Below are 22,797 nucleotides of genomic sequence, written 5' to 3'. Positions count from 1 at the left end.
TTTTCAATATCCTGGCTTTTGTATCAGTTTTAAAATTAGGTTTTCTGCTTTGTTTTATGAGGTCTTTGTGAATTTCAGTTAGTTGCAAAATAGTTTCAAGCATAAGTAAAAAATAGTCTCATGTTTCCCATGTGGAATTAATAGAAATTACATTAAATAATGAAAGTTGCAATCCAGACGCTGTAATAAGTATTCCTTAAAAATCATTATGAGTAAAATTTTCATTTGAATGGAATGAATATTAAGACAAAGACCTTGCTCTGGAAAAAAAAAAACCAACAACTTTTTTTGAGTCTTTTTTAAGAAAACTGTAGGACAACAACTAAAACGGTATTTCATTATCTGTTACTGAAGTTCATTCTGGTAAAATTGGGCATAGAGATCACAGATTTACTCAAGCTTGAGTTGTCTTGTAAACCTGTATGTTACACTGGGATATATTTACATATATTTTATTAATATCAATGACGTTGGTAAATGTTTACAGTTTGGTCATGAACAAGACAATGTAGTTCACAGTCATCGTGTTATAGTCATCTTCATTTCCAGAAGTAATGTATGGCTTACTGTAATGAAGCTATTGTGGTATGTTTCACATATCCTGTAGGCAAAACTATAAGACTATAAAACTTTTTTCTTTTTTTTTTTTTTTCTGTTACACAAAATATAAAAGATTATGGTGGTAGACCTAAGTGCTATTCCAGCATTCCTAAGGTGAAACCTGATTTTTAAAAAATAACATGAGGTATGAGTGAAGTAAATATTTGTCTTAAGGATTGTATTGGAGAAAAATTTTCTTTCCAGTTGACTTTGTTAAACTGTTTTTATAAGTGTAGGAAAATAAACAAGCAAACCCCAAATCGGAGTAAATTCAAACTAACAGTAATAAAGTGAAGGATAATTAGAATTTTCTTCAATTTTATTTAAAAATAGATCTATTCAAACCCAAATCTCACCTGAGACTTGCTATGGGGTCCCCATAATTATACAGAATTTAATTTAGTAAGAAATCTTACATGACAATTGGACAATTTTGCCTGTGTTCCTTCTTTGAAAGGAAGACATAGGGTGTATCATGAGTAAGTTCACAGATGACACCAAGTTAAGCAGGAGTGTCGATCTGCATGAGGATAGGGAGGCTCTACAGAGAGACTTGGATAGATTGGATCGGTGGCCAACATTAATGGGATGGGTTTCAACAAGTGCCAGGTCCTGCACTTGGGCCACAACAACCCCATGCATCGCTACAGGCTCGGGGAGGTGTGGCTGGAGAGCTGTCTGGAAGAGAAGGATCTAGAGGTTCTAATTGACAAACAAAATTGACAAGCAAAATTGACAAGCAGCTGCACAGGAGCCAGCAGTGTGCCCAGGTGGCCAAGAAAGCCAACGGCATCCTGGCTTGTGTCAGAAATAGTGTGACCAGCAGAAGCAGGGAGGTGATGGTCCCCCTGTACTCTGCACTGGTGAGGCCACACCTGGAGTATTGTGTCCAGTTTTGGGCACCTCAATACGAGAGAGATATCGAGGTGCTGGAGCGAGTGCAGAGGAGGGCAACGAAGCTGGTGAAGGGCCTGGAGAATAAATCTTATGAGGAGCGATTGAAGGAGCTGGGACTGTTTAGTTTGAGGAGGAGAAGGCTGCGGGGAGACCTCATCACTCTCTACAGCTACTTGAAAGGACATTGTAGAGAGGTTGGTGCTGGTCTCTTCTCACAGGTAATTAGCAACAGAACAAGAGGGAATGGCTTTAAACTGCAACAGGGGAGGTTCAGACTGGACATTAGGAAAAACATTTTCACAGAAAGAGTGGTCAGACAGAGGAGCAGGCTGCCCAGGGAGGTGGTGGAGTCACCATCCCTGGATGTGTTTAAGGGTCATTTAGATGAGATGTTGGGGGATGTGGTGTAGGGGAGAACTTTGTAGAGTAGGGCTGATGGTTGGACTCGATGATCCCAAGGGTCTTTTCCAACCTGAATGATTCTGTGATTCTGAAAGTCCAGGATTTTTTTTCTGATTTTACTCTTGATATTTTAGGTTGAATGTTTTTTTCTCTGTAAATCACCTGCCTGAAATATCCACATATCCACAGGATTTATGAGAGTAACATTTATTAAATTGAAGAGAAAAAATTCAACCCAAATAAAACTGGTTTTATTTCCAATGAACTTAAATATAGATGTTTTCAAAGCTTAGCCTGCTAAAATTTTGTTAACATAGTTTAGAACACCCTGGACATCCTGAGTAAAGACAGTTACTGCTTATGTAGAGGCTTTGAAGAAGTGTCAGGCTCCCATGTGAGTCTTTTCAGCATGTATGTAGTATGAGCATGGAGATTATAGAGAAGTCAGGGCTATTAGTGTGACCAAATACACTGCAGGACAGTTGACAGATCATTAAACTGTTGTCTCACAATGGAGCTTCTTAAAGAGAAGAAAATGGTTATTTGTAGGAACATAGCCTTTTTTGTCTAGAAAGGAGTGCACTGACAGAACAATATGAGTAAATTCAAGGAGTTATTTACATGTATCTCACATCCTTGAAACTGGATGTGGAAATTCATTCTAGTGAAGAATTATGTAATACTAGCTTCTATTTAAATGAGCCAAGAGAAACAGAATAGGTAAACTTCTATTAAAGAAATATTTACTAAGGCTCAAGGACTTAAAAACTTGCTTGCTCTTTTAACTGTTGCCCTTAGCCTTCATATGCATTGATTGGATCTTTGTTTTCTCTTACTGCATTTCTAACACAGGCTATTTTTTGATTTCACATGTTTCAAGTTAGCTAGTCTTGATGTACAGACAGACAATTTACCCAGAGAAGAGCAGACTGGTGAAACCCCTAGTTTAAGAAAGTTAGTAATGTGACAAGCTGGAAAAAACTTCTGTAACTTTAAGATTGGAGGACACTTCACTGAATGTATATTCTTATGTTAATATTGTTTATACAGACTGAATAATGCTACTGTCATCTAGCTATTTTTATTCCTCCTCTTTGACAACTTTGCTTGATCCAAGACTTTCTATTAATTATTGCTTTATAATTTTTGTTTTTCCTGGGTTTTTTTGCATGCCTTGTTTCCTCTGCAGACACAAGATACCCAAGTGCGAAACAGCTGGCAATGCTGATGGTTACAAATTCCCACTTATTCTGTGATAATCAAAATACTCTTTGTTTGCTAAATATAGGAAAAAGCCAGAGCAGCCCATTTTAAATAATATGATAGGTTTGGAAAATGCTAGATTTTTAACATTGACCTTTTAGTATCACCTCCTTGATCGACGCCTCCTGCTTACAATTTTGGATAACCTTCAAAAGAGAGCATTGATCCATGAATGAATTATTGGAACTGCTCATCACATAATGTCTACCATTCAATGTAGTACTTATTTATTGCTACAGTTGTACTACAGTCATCTTCTCATGTGCTGATTTGTGGTTATGACATTAACTTTATGGTTTTACTATCAACACCGTAACAGAAAGAAAAATGTCTGACCAAGCTGGGAAACGTGTGAGAAATGTGGGAACTTCTGTTACAGTGTCTCTGTCTCTTACTCCAGAAGAAAATAATAGGAAACACTTTTGCCCTGAAGAATTAATATCCTAAGATAAGCAGAGTCTGGTTTATTGTGCTGGTTCTGAAATAAGTTAGTCTCTTCAGTTTTAGGGTTGAAAGTATGGGGCTGTTGAGCACTATATTTTCAATTGCAGTGAACCACTTTTAAATATACATTTTCTAAAAATACTAGTGTCAAAGTTTCATTTTGAGACTTGTATGTCTGGAACCTTTGATAAGCTCATCACATTTCTAATTATCATCTAAATGTCAGAGTAGTCTTTACAGAATTTATTACGCTTAGGGATCATGTTCATCTGAGGTTCATGCAGGGATCTTCTTCAGCTTAGACTATTACTATACAGGAGCTTGTATAGGTCTGTGCTTATCTGTAAAGTGTGTATGGTGCTCTTGTTTCTCTTGTATCTTTAACATCACTTCAGTTTGGACTTCAGGGATGTTTAACCTCTTCTGCTTGGATTTAATCAGGTTTTAAATTTATTGTGTTTCATGTATTGTTTCTAGCCCAAGTACCCACTTGCATGTTCACTAATATCAAATGTCCAATTACCTCTCTGATCTTGGAGGTGTTTTTGTAGAAACCGGTGATACTTTTGTTCCAAACAGGTCAAAATTAGTCAGGAAAATCACCTACACGCTTCTTCAGGAGAATCTTCCTTTGAAAAGACATTACTGTTCAAACTATGATCCTTCTTAATTCAACTAGCTATACTCTCTAAATTAATAAAAAACTTTGAGCAGTCAAATAAAATAAAGACTGTAATTTTGATAAAAATTAATTCAGCTGACTGTTCTAAAGTGAATGTTCTTACAGCATCAGGATAACCAATGCAGAGAATGTATTCTGTTAAAATGTAAATATTTTACAGTTATTCAATTGACATGGCATTTATACCTAACCTCCTTACCTCTCTTTTCTGGAGTTAAACATTCTTACATAGTTTAACTTAATTAATCTATAGAGATGCCTTTTTTCAAGGAAATAGCTTATTTTACATATATTTGACTGTGTGACTGTGTTAACTTCACTGCTTTGTCAAGAGTGGGTGCAGGCGAAGTTATATATTGTGTATGTGTCATTTATCTTCTGATGTGTGAGCAGATAGTCACTGCAAGTAATCCTTTTTTTAAGTTTGCACTTGGTGCAGGGCATATCACTGTGACAGTGTTATAAAGACTTAGAAAAAGAAGAGAAAGAGTCCACAGCAGGAAATCTAGGAAAATGGATTAAGGGACCTTGCACTCTAAGACAGGGTGGTGAAAACTCTGAGTGTGGCTGGAGCTGATAATCTTCCCCGTTTTTCAGCACAGTCCCTAGTTAGATTGAGGGAATGGGCATCCCCACAGTGGTTTCGTATAGTTAGGCACTGAATGCCATTATTGGTGAGAAAGAGTGGGAGGCAGGGGAAAGGGAGAGGGAAGGGAGGTTAGAATTTTATCATAGGTTTTTAAATCCTATTTTATTTTCAGTGTCATTTTCCAGGGTATATTGGGGAGGAAGGTTTTGTACATTAAGAAATACTGGTGGCGGTAAATACTTTTAAAAGATTATGATGTTCATATACTATGAGAATGGGAATATATAAATTCCTGAGAAAGACAGTTACGTATGTAAATCTTTTAAAAGTGCTAAAGATTGAAATCACTTGCTTTTGCTTTCTTTACCAGCTTCCCATGCAGTCTTCAGCTCAGTTCATGTTGGGTAATGCTATATATTTTTCAAGATTGTTGCAAAGTATTAATTTAGTAATTGCATTTTTAATCCATGAAAAGTTTCATGGAGGGATTTAACAGTTACCTCCTTTTTACTCTCTTCCTTTAGTATGTTATCGTTTTTTTGAAGGTACATGATGAGCCACAAAAAGCAGAACCCCCAGCTGGTTGATGATATTTAGTTAAATATTTCCAATGGCAAGGGTAATTTCTTCTCCTTTGTAAGTATGGCAAGGATTTACCTGTAACCAGAAGTTTTTACAGACTTTTACAGACATTTGGTAAGCAGCATGTATTACTACAAAACATGAACAAATTTGTTCATCTAATATATATGTTGAGTACCTACACAATTTAGTGTGCCGAGGTAATTTTTTTTTTTTTTAAATCTGCTTATGAATTTTTGTTGAAATATATTTCACTTTAAACTGTGTGCCCTAAATGATGTAGGTCTGCCTTTCAGATGGGCTTGAAATTCTTTGGTCAGGTGATGGAAGTATCAGCTTGTAAAGGATGGCTTTAAAAATGTCTTTGATAGGCATTTGTTAGTGATACACTTTTTATAAGATTATTCACTTTTATAGCAACTATCACAAGAATCAAAACCACAGAAATACTCTCTTTTTACTCCTTACAGGACTTGGCTTCTGCATAATCCTTTTTACTTTTCAGAATACTCTATAATGTGGTGTAGTTACAGTAGTCCTGTGAATTAGTAGCATCTTCATTTTTAGACTTCTGTGCAAGAAATAGCAGTATCTAACTTAAAATCCATAAACTGAATTTATAGTTCTGTCTTTACTCTTTGCTTTTCACTCAGTTTGCACTGAGAAGACATTTGCTAATTATCAAATTATTTTGGAACAGTTCAAATTGCTAATAATTTGAGACAGTTATTGAAGCGCGAGAGAGAACACTTCCTTTCAAAGTTTGCATGTTGGCATTTTGACTCTTGAGACAGCTGCTGGCTCTGTGTCATCTGGGCTAGTGAGGTCTGGAATAAAACGAAGAACAAATGCAAATACTGAGAACAGTATTCAGTTTAATTCACTTATATATAAGTATGAAGTTGTTAGCATTCATGCTGTTGTTTTTATTTGAAAGATAGCTCTATAGATTTTTTTATGTGTATAACTAGAAGTCTATATTTGAGACAAAATAATTTGCTGTGGTCTTCTCTGAACTATTTTCTACTTCTTTACTGTGAACAGAGCTGGAGATGAATGTCAATATTGTATTTGTAGAGGAAGGAAAGTGTGAAGATTTTTTTGATAGGTCTAAGACTCCCTCATTGTTCCTGTTTGATTTACTTTAGGAAAACCAGATAGTTCTGTGCATTAATATTTAATCTCATCTTAATTCTTAATCAAGTTTAGTGTAACATGTGTTGCTCATAGAGACTACTGCACATAGATTTTGCTTTGGCTTTTGGCTCATTAGTCTCTATGTTCTCTAAAGTTAAGATATCATACAAGTGTCCCACTTTCTGGACTTTGTAGGCAATATATTTAATAAAAATAGCTACTGTAGAAGCATCAACAACTTCATTAAAGTGATGTCAGCAACATCAATTACAACATTAATTGTAATAATAAATATTTAGATGTTTTTGTTCATGGATGAGTGAAATCAGAATCTCAAGCAAAAGATTGATTTGTATTTCCAATCCTCTCTACTTCAACAAAAGGGCTAGAAAACTTCTGTCCTTGTCTACCCTGTGATAACCACCTCACTGAGGTGGTTAGGACATAAGGAGAGCAAGCTACTGAGCAAAGGACTGTAAGTCCTGGCCTGTAACATTTTTAAATGAAGGCGACATAGGGTGTTATATGCTTTATGCTCAACTCAGTGTTTTTAAGAGACATTAGGTACACCCAGACTATTCCTGCAGATCAGATGTCCTTGTGCTTGTAGGTCCAAGGATGACAAAGTTACAAATCATGAGACCACTGTTGGGTTTGAGATAGATATTAAGATGTTATCCCTGCCAAGGTTGCCTGGTTCTGAAATCTGGATTTCCCGACTTCACCGGAGAAGAACTAGATACCTGTTTCATTTCAGATATTGAGGAGGTGTTTTATGGGTAATTTTCATGGACTTAGGCACATGAATTCTGCCCACATGTTTTTGTGGCTATGCATCCAAGTATGTAAAAGTAGAAAAGAGGTCTGATCAACAGAGTGCCTGTTGGTTTGCCTGTGACTAATACATCTTTTGGGAAGAATGCCTTATGGTTTTGGCATAGTAGATTTTAGAGAGGAGCTTCTACTCATGGCAGTAGATTGAAGAACAGAAAAGTATTAGAAGTTTAAAGGGCTAAGAACAATTTTTGTGTTACTGTTTTCATTATCTTTTCTCCTGCTTCCTTTTTCTTGATCTCTTCCCTCTTCTTTCTGTTCTGTTCCCCTATTCATTCTCTGTGCCAGTGGGACTAGCCATAATCTTTGAGGAAAATTTTAGTACACAGAGAGGATCTAACATCAAAAAGTGTTCACTGACACTTGAGATCTAACCTAATGATTGCTAGCTCCTGGAAAAGATCAAAGGGGTATGGCACTTGTACTGTGTAACTCCAGAAGGATGGTGCTATGAATGTTTCAAAGGGCAGAGGTTCACAATGACAAAATGCAAGGTGCAAAAATTCTTTATTGTTGACAAGTAGAAAAATCCTGGCTTGTTTTCAAGTGCAGTGGTATATGTAGTTATGTTCTGTCCAAAAAAATTGTGATAAAAGCTTCAGATTCTTCTAACATTTTGGAGTTAATTTGGTGCTCATGCAGAGTCTCAAGTGAATTCCTATAATGATGGAAATAATAAAAATTGAAAATAGGTGGTAAACTATTTAATATTCTGCGTTGTTATTATGCGTTGTCCCAGTCACTGTTGATCAGACATTATCTGCCGCCTGTTGGTGGTTTTAGTAAACAGGTATCAATTGGAAATTGTTTCTAGTGAATAACTAGAGCTGAGATTGTTCTTGACAGAGTTTTGAGAGGATAAGTTTGAAAATATGTGGGAAGGTAAAATGAAGACAGGTAGTTTTTCAGTTGGCCTGTTGAATATATGGAGGTTTTGGGTTTTTTTTTGACCGGTCAATCCACATCTTTTAAGCACTTATTAGCTGCTGATTTTTGAAAGGAGGGGAGAAAGCAATGCATATATATTGGACTACACAATCTAGTAAAACACAAAGCAGTTCCCATAACCAAAGCAAATACAACTGTATTTATGTAGACAGGGTTTAAGAATCTGGGGTCTCTTCAGTCCTTTTCTGTCTAGAAAAAGCTATTTAAACCACAGCAGTGCTAAAAACACCTACTGTGTATTTCATCTAATATATCATTATTTCTATCAGTTACTACAACATCTGCTCCTAATTTCATCTGATTGAAGAGTCTTTTGGAAAGAGAGTAGCAGGTCTGAGTCTGTGGTTTGCTCATTTAGATCGAGAGTATCTATCTGTTCTCTGACCTTGAAAAATAAGTATCTGTGTTGGACACCTGAAAGGTTCAGGCCTGTTGATCCACAAGGTCAAAATTAGTTTAATTTCATATGGTAGAATGTATTTTTTCAATAGATTTTTTCATAATTTCTTTTTAAAATGTAGCTTGCTTTCCATGGTTGTTATAAAGTCAAGGAACATCATTGCTGAATCCAGGGACTGAAGGATGTATGGAAAGTGCTCAAGGAATGCGTCACAGTTATATAATAGTGGAAGCTGGTGTCCTCACATAACTGCAGTGTTGGAAAGTGTATAGTGGATGAGGCACAGAATTGTAGGAGGAGAAAAGACTATTTCATAGGAGGTATATTTTGAATTGTAGGGTCAAATTATATCCTGACTGAGAACACAGTGTTCCTATAAAATGCTGAGAAAATAATTTTAAATGCAGGTTTTCAAAGTGTCTGCTAATAGGCAATGTTTTTTATTTAATGCTTCTAAACTAAAAGTCTGAGTGTAAGATTTTCAAAAATGCCAAGGGTTTGCAGCTGCAATTGAAGTCACCAAACATATACTATTATGTAAAGCTGCTAGATCCTCTTGTAAAAAACATACCAGAGATTTCAAATGGAACACCCAGAATTAGCGTGCAGTATTGAAATTTTGATCTTACTCTAGTTTGATCTCAGTTCCACATGTGAAAAATTTGACTATGGTCACTATCCAAAGGGAGGGTATTGGTTGTAATCTGAAGTGCTCAGATTTTCTTTGTTTAGTTCAACAGAAAAATTCACAATGAAGTAATAACTTAAAAGTGTCCAGCAAACATGTTTGGAAGTCATGTATGGAGAGGAATATAAGGATTGGCTGCATATTCAGTTTTCTTTGTCCAATTGCCAGGGTGGTAATATTTACAGTGTCTAGCTCTATGCATGTGATTAAGGAGCTCTAAATCATTGTCTGGAAGTGTTTGCTTCTCACAGTTGACCCTATAGAGCTTTTACACTCTTAATGTTGGGGGATCTGAATTAAATGTCCTAAGCTGCCTAGTGAAAAAGCATGAAAAAGGCTTTGATTCCCTGTCCCTCCCACTTGTCCCCCTTTGAATGTCCTGTCTTGAAAAACTATAATGGAATCTCTTGATTAAGGATAACATTACGATTAAGATGCATGGTAAAATGGATTTGTGACTGCATGAGAATTTTTTTTTTTCATATTTTAGTGCTTGGGTGGTTTTTTTGTTTGTTCGTTTTGAGTTTTGTTGTTGTTGTTGTTCATTTGTTTTTTTACCAGAACATTTCTTTGTATATAAATTTCTAAAGTGCTGATGAGGCAAAACCATACTAGAAGACTTACTGTGTCCTGCATGTTCAGTTTTTCCTTTCTGTAGTCAGTTTTGGAAAGCTTTTAGTACGTATTAATGTCCACTTATTTAGATCTTGTGTAGTCGCTGAACACTGTTTATAGAGGTATTCACTATGATAGCATATGGTGGAGGAGATGTGGAGCTATTTTGTTGGGCTTTAATTTTCTATCCAATGTTAAGTTTCCACTTAGATTGGGACTGCACTCTCTGTTTAGTTATGTAAGAGAATATTCTCCATAGAGACATTCAGAGTATCTATTCAGGAAGTTTTCTGTTTTTTTTAACATATAGGGAAGGTAGATCCTAATCTGCTCTTTAAGACCTATATCTGCAATTAGAGGATGTAAATATTCATGTGAGTAGATGTCTCCATTCTTGGGTTTGGCGCAGAGGAATTCCATAGAACATTGTCCTGCCCACTCAAGTTAAAGCATGTATTTCAGACAGAATTATTTTCCTAAAGATAATGGACAAATATTAATCAGTACTGTACAGACCTACTGTATATATTATCTAGTTATTTCTTTTAGCAAGTCCTAGTAAATTTTACTCAAGAGTAAAATTCCTTGACTTTCCTTCCTTAGTTTTTAGAGTTACATTCTTTGCAGGACCTGACATCATTGTAGTTTAATAAATATAGTGCAGATTTTCCTTTATTAATTTAGGATGATGCATTTTAAATGGCATGGTACATATTTTAACTTCACCTTGAATTATGATAGCTAATTTGGTTGTAATAAAAATTAAAAAAAAGAAGTTATAGTTAACATAATCAAAGCACCTTCCTTTGCAATTATAGCAGAACGTATTGCTCTAACATGATTCTTTCTGTTGAAAGAATTGGAAGCCAATTACAGAACATCACTGATTTTATCCTGTAGCTAAATTTTTAGACACTTGGCATTCCCATTTTTAATCCTAAATGGAAATAAACACAGAATACAATTTAATATAAATGTACAACAAACATTGAAGTATTTTTAACTCGGAGTAATACCTTTCTCCTGCCCATTCGATAGAGCTTATAGAAGTTCAGGGTAGTTATTTTACAACATGTTGCACTCAGTTGTGCAAACTTATCTTTTTAGGGTCAAAGAAGAGCAAAAACCACAGCTGACACAGTAAGTAAAATATCTTAAAAATGCAATAGGCTTGACTTTTCTACCTTTGCCATGTTCTGCTTTCTGCACCTTTGATGGTATTAGCTTTCACTAATACCTGATAGGCTGCAGTTAGTTTGTCATCTGCTTCCTGACTGGCTTGTAAGAGAGCTGCCTGCAGCTTCTTACTTCATCCACGTTAGCTGGATGTAGGCTCTTGCTGCCTGCTTGTGAACTGGTGAACTGTAAAACTTTATTTCCCTTACATCCTTAGTGGCTGACTTAGTATTGCAGCTAACATTCCCATTGGCTCTAGCTTTTCCGCCTGTATATTTCTATTAACATTGGATAAGAAAACATTTAAACTAGCGTGGTTTCATTGGTTATTCAGTCACATTATTTGCTTATTTAAACAGGTGGTTTCCCTTTAGTGGGATCACTGAGCTGGTAAATAACGTTCTTCAACCACAGCAAAAACAGCAAAATGAAAAGGAGCCCCAGACGTAAGTAAGCTGCTCTCTGTAGACTAAGTAATGTCTGTATAGCATTAAAACATACTGGAGAGTATGTTTAAAATAATTGCCCACTCAGAACATCCCACTGAGGGCATTTTACAAGCTGACACTGTTTGCTTTCCGACCCCTCATTTGCAAAGGGAAAACTGAAAATCAGGTTTTATTATCCTTATCAGTAACTTAAGTGATTACATTAGAAGACAATCTAAGGAGTTACTACTGCTCCATTTGCCTTTTTCTGCAGATGTTCTGTACATAAAACTCCCAGTGAATTAATAAGTTTTCTGTGCATGAGGAGCTGGAATGATAAGGCATGTAGTATTATATATAGCATGTCTATGCGCATGCACGGTATTTATGATATTGGTTATGCATAGAATGCTATACAAATCTGCATAATATATATGAAGACCTGTTTAAGGACCAGGAAAATGTAATTTCATTTTTTTAATGCTTCCAAAATATCTGTAAAGTTTCAAAACTTTATCAGATATAAGATGAAGTCTTGGGTCTATCAAAACTGAAGGAACTTTGACTTTGATAGAGCAAGTATTTCATCCAGGGACCTTTTACAGTGCTAATATAGTATAAGAGTCATTTGAAAAGTTTTGCTTCATACCTGAAAATGTTAAGATTTAACAGAAACTGGCAAAGCTAGGACGTTCAGTCTTAGGGTAGAACGTAAAGCATGGAGCTGAAAATATTATTTTCACAAAGAGAAACTAAAAAATATTTATTATTTCCAATTCTCAGAATCTTAAAATGTGACTTCTGATCTTAGCTTTAAACAGTTAAGCTGATGTCTTTTCTTTCTTCTACAGGGGAATGCCTTGTAAGTTCACATGATAAAAGAAATGTTTGCTTTTGAACTCATGCATAACTGGTTTCAAACATGCATATAACTTGTTAATTATTTTCCAGGCAGAGTCAGTTTTAATTTATTTTAAAATACGCATGCTTAAGTGGAATTTCACACTTGTAGGCCATGAAATCTGTGTATTATTTTTTGAGAATACACAGTGAGAAATTTTCACAAAATTAAATAGAGGAATAGGCCATAAAATTAATATTCTGTAAAGCAATGTATTATTCTCAGCTCTGTTTCTGAAATCCTCACTCAAGCTCTTATAAAATTACATGTAAAATTGATAGTGAAGTTTTTCTTTATTGGTTATTGTTAGATACTGGCAAAGTTACATTTTGTTCACAACACCTTAGTACCTCCTCTGTATTCCCAGTTTCCTTAATCCAGCAAAGTTTGTTCTGCTTACCAGTGGTGTACATATGAAGCATATGGATTTGAAGAAACTGAAAATACTATAAAGAGTGTAAACAGTTGAGTCATAGTTGACTCAAAACTCAACTCCAAAAAGTATTTATAAATGGTTACTGCTATTATAGAAGGATTTTTTTTTAATAGTGATCTCTTTGAAAACCGGCTTTGTTCAGTGTTTTTATTACATAATTAAGAAATGAATCAAGTTGTATACTCATTGAATTTAGTTGGTACAAGTCTGGGAGAAGTGTAACATGTAATAGCAGGATTATATTCCAAAAGTAGCCTGAAAAATCCAAGCTATGGTTGTGATGTTATGATGCCATTAAAAAGGATAAATGCAAGGTGGTGTAGTTATGTATAGATAGTTTATGTGGTTGGCAGAGAAAAATGGTGTAGGTAGGAAGTTCTTTGGCAGAGAATCTGGGAGCCCTAATAGTATTTAGGTTGAGCAGGAGCCAGTATTGTAAAAGAGATAAATATCATACCGGAATGTATAGACACTAGCCTGGAAGCACTGTGAGGAAGTTTTCACACTGCTAAGCTTTGATAATATCTCAACTAGAATAGCATGTCCTTTTTTGGACACCATTCTTCAAAAATGATGTGGAGCAGTTGCAATTCAGTGGAGAGTAATAAGAATGAATAATTACATGTCTAAGAAACATGGCATGTATAAGGAAAGATTGAAACATATGAGGTGATTTAGCCTCCTGAAGAGAAAATCCCAGGGGATCCAGGAGATGGACAAATCTTTAATTATGCGGAAAGTTGCTGAAAAATGGAAATAAAGAAACTCTTCTCTGCCTCTCCTGGTCAAGCAGAAAGAAGTAAACTTAAGTTTCATCAGGGAGGATTCAGCTTGGTAGGGAAAACTTTTTAAAAGAAAGAGAACTTAAAATACTTGCATATCATGCCTAGGGCTTGTGTGGAAGCTGTGTCACTGAAAATCTTAAGGAGTGGATTTGGCAAATACCTGTTAGAAGTGACACAAATGTAGCTAGTCCTGGGCTGAGGCAATGGACTAAGTGACTTTTTAAAGTGTCTTCCAGCACTGTTTATTTGTGATTAATTTCATTAATTTGTTAAACAACAGGGTTTATTTTTGTGATTATAATAAACCTTTGGGGAGAAAATGTAACAAATACTAACGGTGCAACTTCCTTATTTAATTTATTTTTCTGGCTTTAATGGCTTTCAGAGAACTGCTGTACCTGGGAACATTGTGGGACATGGGAGCAGTGTGAAACTGTATGTCTGAAGAAATTTTTGCCACTATCCATACATATCAGGGCATTTTCCACTTGAAATCAGTCAGCATCTGAGTCCATAATGGATTTCTAAACAAATCTGGCTGTCCAACTATGCTAATGAAAAAACTGGGGAGGCAAAATGTGGTGGCAGCGGGCAGAAAAGGAATCATAGTAGTGGTTGAAAACATAAGGTATCATGTTACAAATTTCAGTTTTGCTCCGGTGAAAGTATTTTTGAAGAACAGTTGACCATTAGTCTGACACTCTTGGACATGGGTTCTGTACCACAAAATCACAGAATGGTTAACAATGACCCCCTACATGTAACGTACCTCTGGAGGTCATTTTATTCAACCCCCCTGCTCATGTTGGGTGACCTAGAACCAATTGTCCACGACCAAGTCCAGATGGGTTTTGAATAACTCCAGGGATGGAGACTCTAGAACCTCTCTGGCCTAGAGATACCCATGCTAGTGTTTGGTCACCCCTACAGTAAAGTGTCTCCTTATGTTCAGAGGGAACCTCCTGTGTTTCAGATTATGCCTATTGCCTCTGGGCCTGTCACTGAGCACCACTGAAAAAAACCCTGTCTCTGTGCTCTTTGCACTCTCACTTCAGGTATTTCAATATAATGATGATTCCCCCCTGAACTTTTTCTTCTCCGGGCTGAACAGTTCCAGCTCTCTCATCCTGTGATCATATGAGATGTTCCAGTCCCTTAATCATCTTTGTGACCTTTTGCTGGACTCTCTCCAGTATGTCCATGTCTCTCTTGAACTGGGGGGCCCAGAACTGGACATAGAACTCCAGGTGTGCCCTCACCAGTGCTGAATAAAGGGAAGGATCATCTCCCTCAGCCTGCTGGCAATATCTTGTCTAATGCAGCCCAGAACACCATTTGCCTTCTTTGCCTTAAGACATTCTGGCTCCTGTTCAACCTGGTGTCCACCGGGACTCCTGGGTCGTTTTCTGCAGAGCTGCTTTTCAGCTGGGCAGCCCCCAGCATGTACTGGTGCATGGGGTTGTTCTTCCCCAGATAGAGGAGTTTGCACTTGCTCTTGTTGAACTTCATGAGGTTCCTGTCAGCCCATTTCTTCAGCCTGTTGAGGAGAACATCCACCCTCTGGATGGCAGCACAACCTTCTGGTATATCAGCCACTCCTTCAAGTTTGGTGTCATCTGGAAACTTGCTGAGGGTACAAACTGCCCCATCATCTAGATCATTAATGAACTATTGAATGGGAAGGGACACAGTATTGACCCCTGGGATACACCACTAGTAACTGGTCTCCAACTAGATTTTGTGCCACTGATCACCACCCTCTGGGCACAGCCATTCAGCAGTTTTAAATCCACTTCACTGTCTGCTCATCCAGCCCATACATCAACAGCTTCTCTGTGAGGATCTCATGGGAGACAGCGTGGAAAGGCATACTGGAGACAAGGTAGGCAATACTCACTGCTTCCCTCTCATCCAGTCATTTAATCTTAGAAGGTCATCAGGTCAGCCAAGCATTCCCTGTGGTGAATGCATGCTGACTACTCCTGATCACCTTTTTGTCCTTCATGTGCCTGGAAATGGTTCCCAGGATTAGTTGTACCATTGTCTTCCCAGGGATCAAGGTGAGGCAGACCAGCCTGTGGTTCCGTAGGTCCTCCTTCTTACCCTTCTTCAAGGTGGGGATGATTTTTGCTTTCCTCCAGATGTCAGGCACCTCTCCCAGTTGCCATGATCATTCAAAGATAATTGTGAGTGGCCCTGCATATCTGTCTTCTTTGATGAAGAATACTTTTACCTCCAGCTCCATGCGTTTTATTTGCAGTGTTCAAGATATCTCCATGTTATCACCTTATAAAGCAGAAATTCTTAACTGTCCCCTGAGGTAATGTCCCCTGCCTTTGATGGCCAGCAGTTATCCTTTCAATTTTTATTTCTTCAGATTCATATGTCATATATTTTGTAAAAGGTAAATTCAGATTGTTCCTCATCAGGATTTGGTGATGGTTTTTGTGCCTAATTTGACTTGGAGTTTATATTTTTGTATGAATCTTGGTGCATTATGTAATGGTATTAATCTCCAATCAAAATAAAGGAATTCCCATGCTAGGCGGCACTCAAGATTCGTCTAATCTAATATTATGTATTGGCAGTGCCCAGCAAGGAGGAAGGCATGTATAGACTAATTCTGATACAGCCACTTCAGGTATTTTAGTGGCTTCCTGAGGCAAAAGCTGCATGCATATTGCTCTATTTATTTCATGGCCATTAGGAATCTATCTGCCATAAATATTTTCAGTCTCATTTTAAGCCTATTTATATTTTTGGCTTCAGAACTTGGTGAAAATTAATTCTACAATTTCGTTTTCTGTTGTATAGACAAGTTGTTACCCTTTGTTTGCTTCAAACCTCCTGCCTATTAATTCCATCTGGGAGTCCTAATCTTGTGTTAAGTAATTCCTTATGTACGTTGTCTATACTATGCATAACCTTTACATGTTTCTATTACATTCTGTGTAGTCTATTATATTTATACAGTCATCCTTTTATGCTGAAGGGCCAGAGTTTCTCCTTCTGTGAAAGGCACACTGTACTTCTGATCATCCTTGTTGCTTTGTCTCCTTTTAGAAATTCTGTTAGATCTTTAACAGTTAAGGGTGACCAGCATCACTCACAATATTCAAGATATGAAAACTCTGTGTTTTTATACAGTGGCTTAGAAAGAAAGTTTCAAATGTTTGCTGCTTAAAGATATCCAAATATTGAAAAGCTGATGTTTTTTCTTTTCCTTTTTCCCATGATCAGTTTTGTTTATTTTCAGGCTGCAAGTGAGTCTCTGGTTGGTTTCGTTTCTTGCTAAGAACTGTAAGATGACTATCATTGATTTGGCTGCAGGAACTGAGCCTTTCTTCTTGCTCTGATAATTATAAGGACATTATTAATAAACAGTAGACAAAATACAGTCAGCATCAAAAGCCATTAAGGATAATACCTTTTGTACCTAAAATATTTAAAAATAAATAGATTAAAATATTCAACTGCTTTTTTTGTACATTTAATAGACTAATTCTAGGAGAGATTAAAAAATGTACTTTGCTTAGCATGATATGGGGGATTTTTTTCTGCTAAAATGGCTTGTTAATATAAAGACATATGTTTTTCTGGAAGTTATATTGTCATTATAGGGAAATGAAGATTGAAAATGACTGTAAAGTGACACTTAGTGAAGCCTTTTTCTATGTATTTTTCTGTAAATTAAATCAATTTTTCTGTTGGTAGAGCACTCCAGCAAACCAGTAAAATTTTCAGTAAAATGCCTTCTCCTGTAGTCTTGAAGAGATAGATTTTTCTTTTTTAAAAAATTGAGTTCCATAAAAAACTGTAGATGAAAGAAATTATCCATCAAGAATGCTTGATTTTTACATTTTAATTCCTTTGCTATTTGAAATATCAAGTAATACCGAATTTTCACAATATATACTCATTCTCTGTGATCACACACATAGTTTTGTTAACAGGCCTTGTCCTGTTGGTATAAGATCACTCCAAACACAATGGAAAAATTTTCAGTATATGAATGTGTGTATTGTAAAGAACAGGTACTGTATTTATAGACAAGACAGTGTCATTATTCCACATCTCGCAGCCCAGAAAGCCAACCATATCCTGGGCTGGATCAAGAGAAGTGTGGTCAGCAGGTTGAGGGAGGTGATTCTCTCCCTCTACTCCGCTCTAGTGAGACCCCATCTGCAGTGCTGTGTCCAGCTCTGGGGACCCCAACATAAGAAGGACATGGACCTGCTCAAGCGAGTCCAGAGGAGGCCACAAAGATGATCAGGGGTTTGGAGCACCTCCCCTGTGAGGACAGGCTGAGAGAGTTGGAGTTGTTCAGCCTGGAGAAGAGAAGGCTCTGGGGAGACCTTATAGCGGCCTTCCAGTACTGAAAGGGGCTACAGGAAAGATGGGGAGGGACTCTTTATTGGGGACTGTAGTGATAGGATGAGAGATCATGGTTTTAACCTGAAAGAGGGTTGATTTAGATTAGATATAAGGAAGAAATTATTTCCTGTGAGGGTGGTGAGACACTGGAAGAAGTTACCCAGAGCAGCTGTGGCTGCCCCCTCCCTGGCAGTGTTCATGGCCAGGTTGGACGGGGCTGTGAGCAACCTGGGCTAGTGGAAGGTGTCCCTGACCACGGCAGAGGGGTGGAACTATGTGATCTTTATGGTCCCTTCCAGCCCAAACCATTCTATCATGCTATAATTGTATGATCTCCTTTAAGGCACTGTTGCATAAAGTTGTGCAAAAGAACAGAATAAACTGTAAGATGCAAGATACAGAACATTTTTTTAGTTTGTGATGCAAATTCAGTCTTACCAGTCCCCAAATTCATCATTTGACAAGTAGGCTTTCTTAGGCTAGATATGTTATTATCTGCTTAAATTTTGAAATGTCTGGTAAGGAAACAGTGGATATGTTAGCCAGTGTCTGAATTAAAGCAATCTTTGAAATAGATTGCTCCATTGATAAGAATCTTTAATGAATTTGAGTTAAAAGAGATTGGCATTTCTCAAATACTTAAATCAATGGATCATTATTTTTGTATTTTGAATTTTCTGTGAAATAAGTCCACCAACCACTAGATAGCTTTGCATTTCTTCAGATTATCTACCCCAAGTGTGGTAGCAAGTCCACATTAAGAAATATTTAATAAAATTTACAATATAAGTAGTCAGCAGGTTTATTTGCAGTCTGTGAAGTTCCTGTTCAGTATGTATTTAATAGAACCTGTTGAAAATAATACACTCCACTTGAAGGAATGTTTTTCTGAAAGAGAAAAATATATCTCTGCAGCCAATATATTTGTGAAATTGGAGTCATGAGAGGACTACCGATCTACTGTGTTTACTTTCTTAATAAGATGGAGCCAGCAGTGTGCCCAGGTGGCCAAGAAGGCCAATGGCATCCTGGCTTGTGTCAGCAATAGCGTGGCCAGCAGGGACAGGGAAGGGATCTGACCCCTGTACTTGGCACTGGTGAGGCCGCCCCTCGATTCCTGTGTTCAGTTTTGGGCCCCTCACTACAAAAAGGACATTGAATGACTCGAGCGTGTCCAGAGAAGGGCAACGAAGCTGGTGAAGGCTCTGGAGCACAGGTCGTACGGGGAGCGGCTGAGGGAACTGGGGGTGTTTAGTCTGGAGAAGAGGAGGCTGAGGGGAGACCTCATCGCCCTCTACAGCTCCCTGAAAGGAGGGTGCAGAGAGCTGGGGATGAGTCTCTTTAACCAAGTAACAAGTGATAGGAGAAGAGGGAATGGCCTCAAGTTGCACCAGGGAAGGTTTAGACTGGATATTAGGAAGCATTTCATTACAGAACAGGTTGTTAGGTGTTGGAATGGGCTGCCCAGGGAGGTGGTGGAGTCCCCATCCCTGGAGGTGTTTAAGAGTTGGGTTGACATAGCGCTGAGGGATATGGTGTAGTTGGGAACTGTCAGTGTTAGGTTAATGGTTGGACTGGATGATCTTCAAGGTCCTTTCCAACCTTGGTGAATCTGAGAAAACAGAAAGCAAATGAGCTAAAAATGAAATTATTATTTTCAGTATGAAAAAAAGAAACATGGAGATACTGTGGCTAAAATATAAATCCACAGAATACCTTCTGAATGATAAATTTGGTTTTGTCTCCATAATAAAGTAAATATGAGTTACCTAAACTGATTCTGCTGACTAATGATGTCTGTTTCTGTTATGAGCTTCTTAAATTTGTCATTTGCAGCATAAGATTATGGTTCCCTGACTTGTCAATGATGTGCTGGACTTTTTTCAGATTTTTTCCTCATAAAGTTTAATACAAGGAAGACTTATTTATGTTGGTTGGATTGTTCACAATGCTAGCGAGGCCAGAATAGCAGTCATGAATATGGTGGAATGCAGTTTTATTAGATATAAAAATAAACATGTTTGGGACAGGTAAGTAGTCCTTTATTGTAAGATGTTTTTCTGTATTTAACTTGGAATTCATCTGATCTATTTCAGTCCTAAAATAGACCCAGGTGTGTAAGGCTGCAGATGAACCCACAGAATAGTTCAAAGACAATAGATTTCACATTTTTGATAAAATAAATAAAAATAAATTAAAGACATCTTATTAGTAAGGAATTAAAAAATGCTAAGGGACAATGTGAAGACCTATTAGTTAAGAAAAATAAATTTGCAAGCAGAAAGAGAAGAACACAACCAAAAATACTTTGCTGGCCGGCAGTTAGCTTTATGAGTGAGGAAAAGCGAAAAAGCCCCTCAAACTATATATCCTTTACTCATATTGTACTCCAATTGTATATACTTTACTCGTAAGAAATTGGATAAAATAGTAATGAAGGAAAATAATTCCACTTATAAATAAGGTGGGGCTGAAATGAAGCTATATCTGAACTATTTCATATACTAACATCTCTAGATATTTTGTGTTATGCAACTTAATAAGATGTCAAAAAAAATTGGTAGGACCGAGGAACAAAATGTTTCCCTATGTATATACCTATAGGTGTAAATAAACACATTGCTATCTAGACAATACAGACTGCAATATATTGTAACGTAGTTAAATCAGCACCTAAAAGCTTTATGTGAGAGTATTTTCTCTCTGTTATAATTTTTGAAATTTCTCAGTTAGTGGGTATCACAGGCTGTGGTTCTACTAATATGCTGACAACATCCTGCTTTGAACTGCTTTCCAAAAGGAATGGACAGTACCCCTAGAGGGATGACAGGTTGTCTGAATGAGATAAGCAAATAGATTTAGAAAATGCTGGCTTAAGCTTAATTTAAACAAGATAGAAGGGATACTCTTAGTGTAATAAGAGGAAAGCATGTTAAGCATGCAGCTGAATCAGTGACCTCAGTCTCTGATGGAACCTGCCTTCATGACAGTGACAAAAGGGGTTCTTGCAAAACAGACGTTGACCATAACCATAATGGATATTTGCCTTTTTTTTTTTTTTTTTTTTTTTTATAAAGAACAATTGTGCATTTCATTCTCTGGAGAATTTTTGGTAAAGATCATTCAGCAAGTTCAATTTGTATGATGTTTACTAAATTTTGTCTCAGGAAGGTTGAAACTTCTAGAGGGGTTCATATTACAGCTGCTGCACTCTACTGGCTATGCATTATTCTTAATAATTTTTTCTTTTTTTTAAATGACAGGGCAAACTATATTTTGTAAGTAAAATAATGTGAACCCTATTTTACTTGCAATGCCACTACTTCCAGGACTCCTATTTTTATCAGAAATTATTCTGAAAAATGGCACTAGGAGTTTTTGTCTTGCCAAATAACATTTGAACCTTGCTTTACCTAATGTTCATGATCATTTTAGACTGCAAATGCTCATTTACATGTGTAACAACATATGGCTGTTCAGTATACTTCCTATCCCATCTCAGGTGCGAAGTGAGAACCTCCCTGAAGCTCTTATGTCTGAAGGGTGTGACTATCCATTTCTTACATTTTTGTTTCCCTTCTCTAACATGCTGCTACTTTCCCATGCAATTTTCAGTCCATTACAGATACCTGCTCCTATATTTCTTGTTTTGCATCTGTCAGGGACTAAGCTGGCAAAGGAGCGGTTGTTTTTGCTGAGGCAATCTGACTAAACCTTGCTGGAAAAATTTAAAAACCCTTCAGTTTTCACAAATAGCAGACTCACTTTCCGGGTAGAGCGTATATGGAAATGTAAATTATTAATTGTTGAAAATAGACATTTACATTGTGGAGACATCTGGATTTTTATTTAGAAGTGACTATTCAGTGCACCTATAGCTGCTGCTATGTATATTTTTCATGGATCGTGTCTTCATTTTTAACTCTACACAGTGTATATCTTTTTTATTAATGTCAGTTTTGAGGGAAATCCAAGGTTGCAGAAGTAAATTTTTTTTTAACCATTGAAATATTGTCATAAGCAACATCTTCTTAGCTTTAGTATAGAGCTTCTATTTTGTTAAAATAATCTCTTAATCAGATTCATGGAGATGATTTGGCAGAGACTAAGCAGAAGAAAGGAAAGAGAATACCTTCTGGTTCTTATGTTTTGTTTGCAAGTTGATATAAACTATTTTCAGCTTTTTGCTACTTTAGGATTTGTCTTCGAGTAGGGAATATTTGTCTTCTGATATTCGGGTAGAAAATAAAGAATACAGGAAAGAGTATCACAGTGATGAATAGTGGGCATGTTCATGATTCTCACTGTGAACATAACAGTGAATTTCCAGGGAATTTATATTATCTAAGTCACTTTTCATAGCACGCTTTGAATCATTCTTTGCCCTCCTCTAAATTTTTCTTACTGATTCAATATTTCTATTGGGAACATAGGCCCAGCACAAAAGCTTTATCCTATGCAAATACAGTTAAGGTGCTTGAAACTGAAGGGAAGCTCGGAAGCTGAGCAGTTCTACAGCATTCCTGCATAGACAGAATCCTAGTCAGAAACCTAAAGGGGAAAAACCATATGGTACAGACAGACTGTTTCTGGTGTATGGTCTGAAGGCGTAATGA

General features: G+C 36.9%; 1 protein-coding gene across 48 annotated transcripts in view; it reads left to right on the top strand.

Annotated features, from left to right (window-relative positions):
• The window catches only part of RIMS2 (regulating synaptic membrane exocytosis 2), a 489,731-nt gene that overhangs the window by 58,298 nt on the left and 408,636 nt on the right, over window positions 1–22,797 (top strand). For 43 of the 48 annotated variants that reach the window (XM_074898586.1, XM_074898596.1, XM_074898591.1 and 40 more), the window contains exons 2-3: window positions 11,189–11,221; window positions 11,617–11,703. The exons of the other annotated variants lie outside the window; for them this stretch is intronic. In XM_074898586.1, the coding sequence (XP_074754687.1) occupies window positions 11,189–11,221; window positions 11,617–11,703 (120 nt within the window). The remainder of the gene's footprint in view (window positions 1–11,188; window positions 11,222–11,616; window positions 11,704–22,797) is intronic. 48 annotated transcript variants of the gene reach the window in all.

The sequence above is a fragment of the Athene noctua genome, chromosome 2 (genome assembly GCF_965140245.1).
Source record: "Athene noctua chromosome 2, bAthNoc1.hap1.1, whole genome shotgun sequence".
NCBI classification, from domain to species: Eukaryota; Metazoa; Chordata; class Aves; order Strigiformes; family Strigidae; genus Athene; species Athene noctua.
The sequence above is the reverse complement of the archived record's forward strand: the minus strand, read 5'-3'. Positions and strand labels throughout refer to the sequence as shown.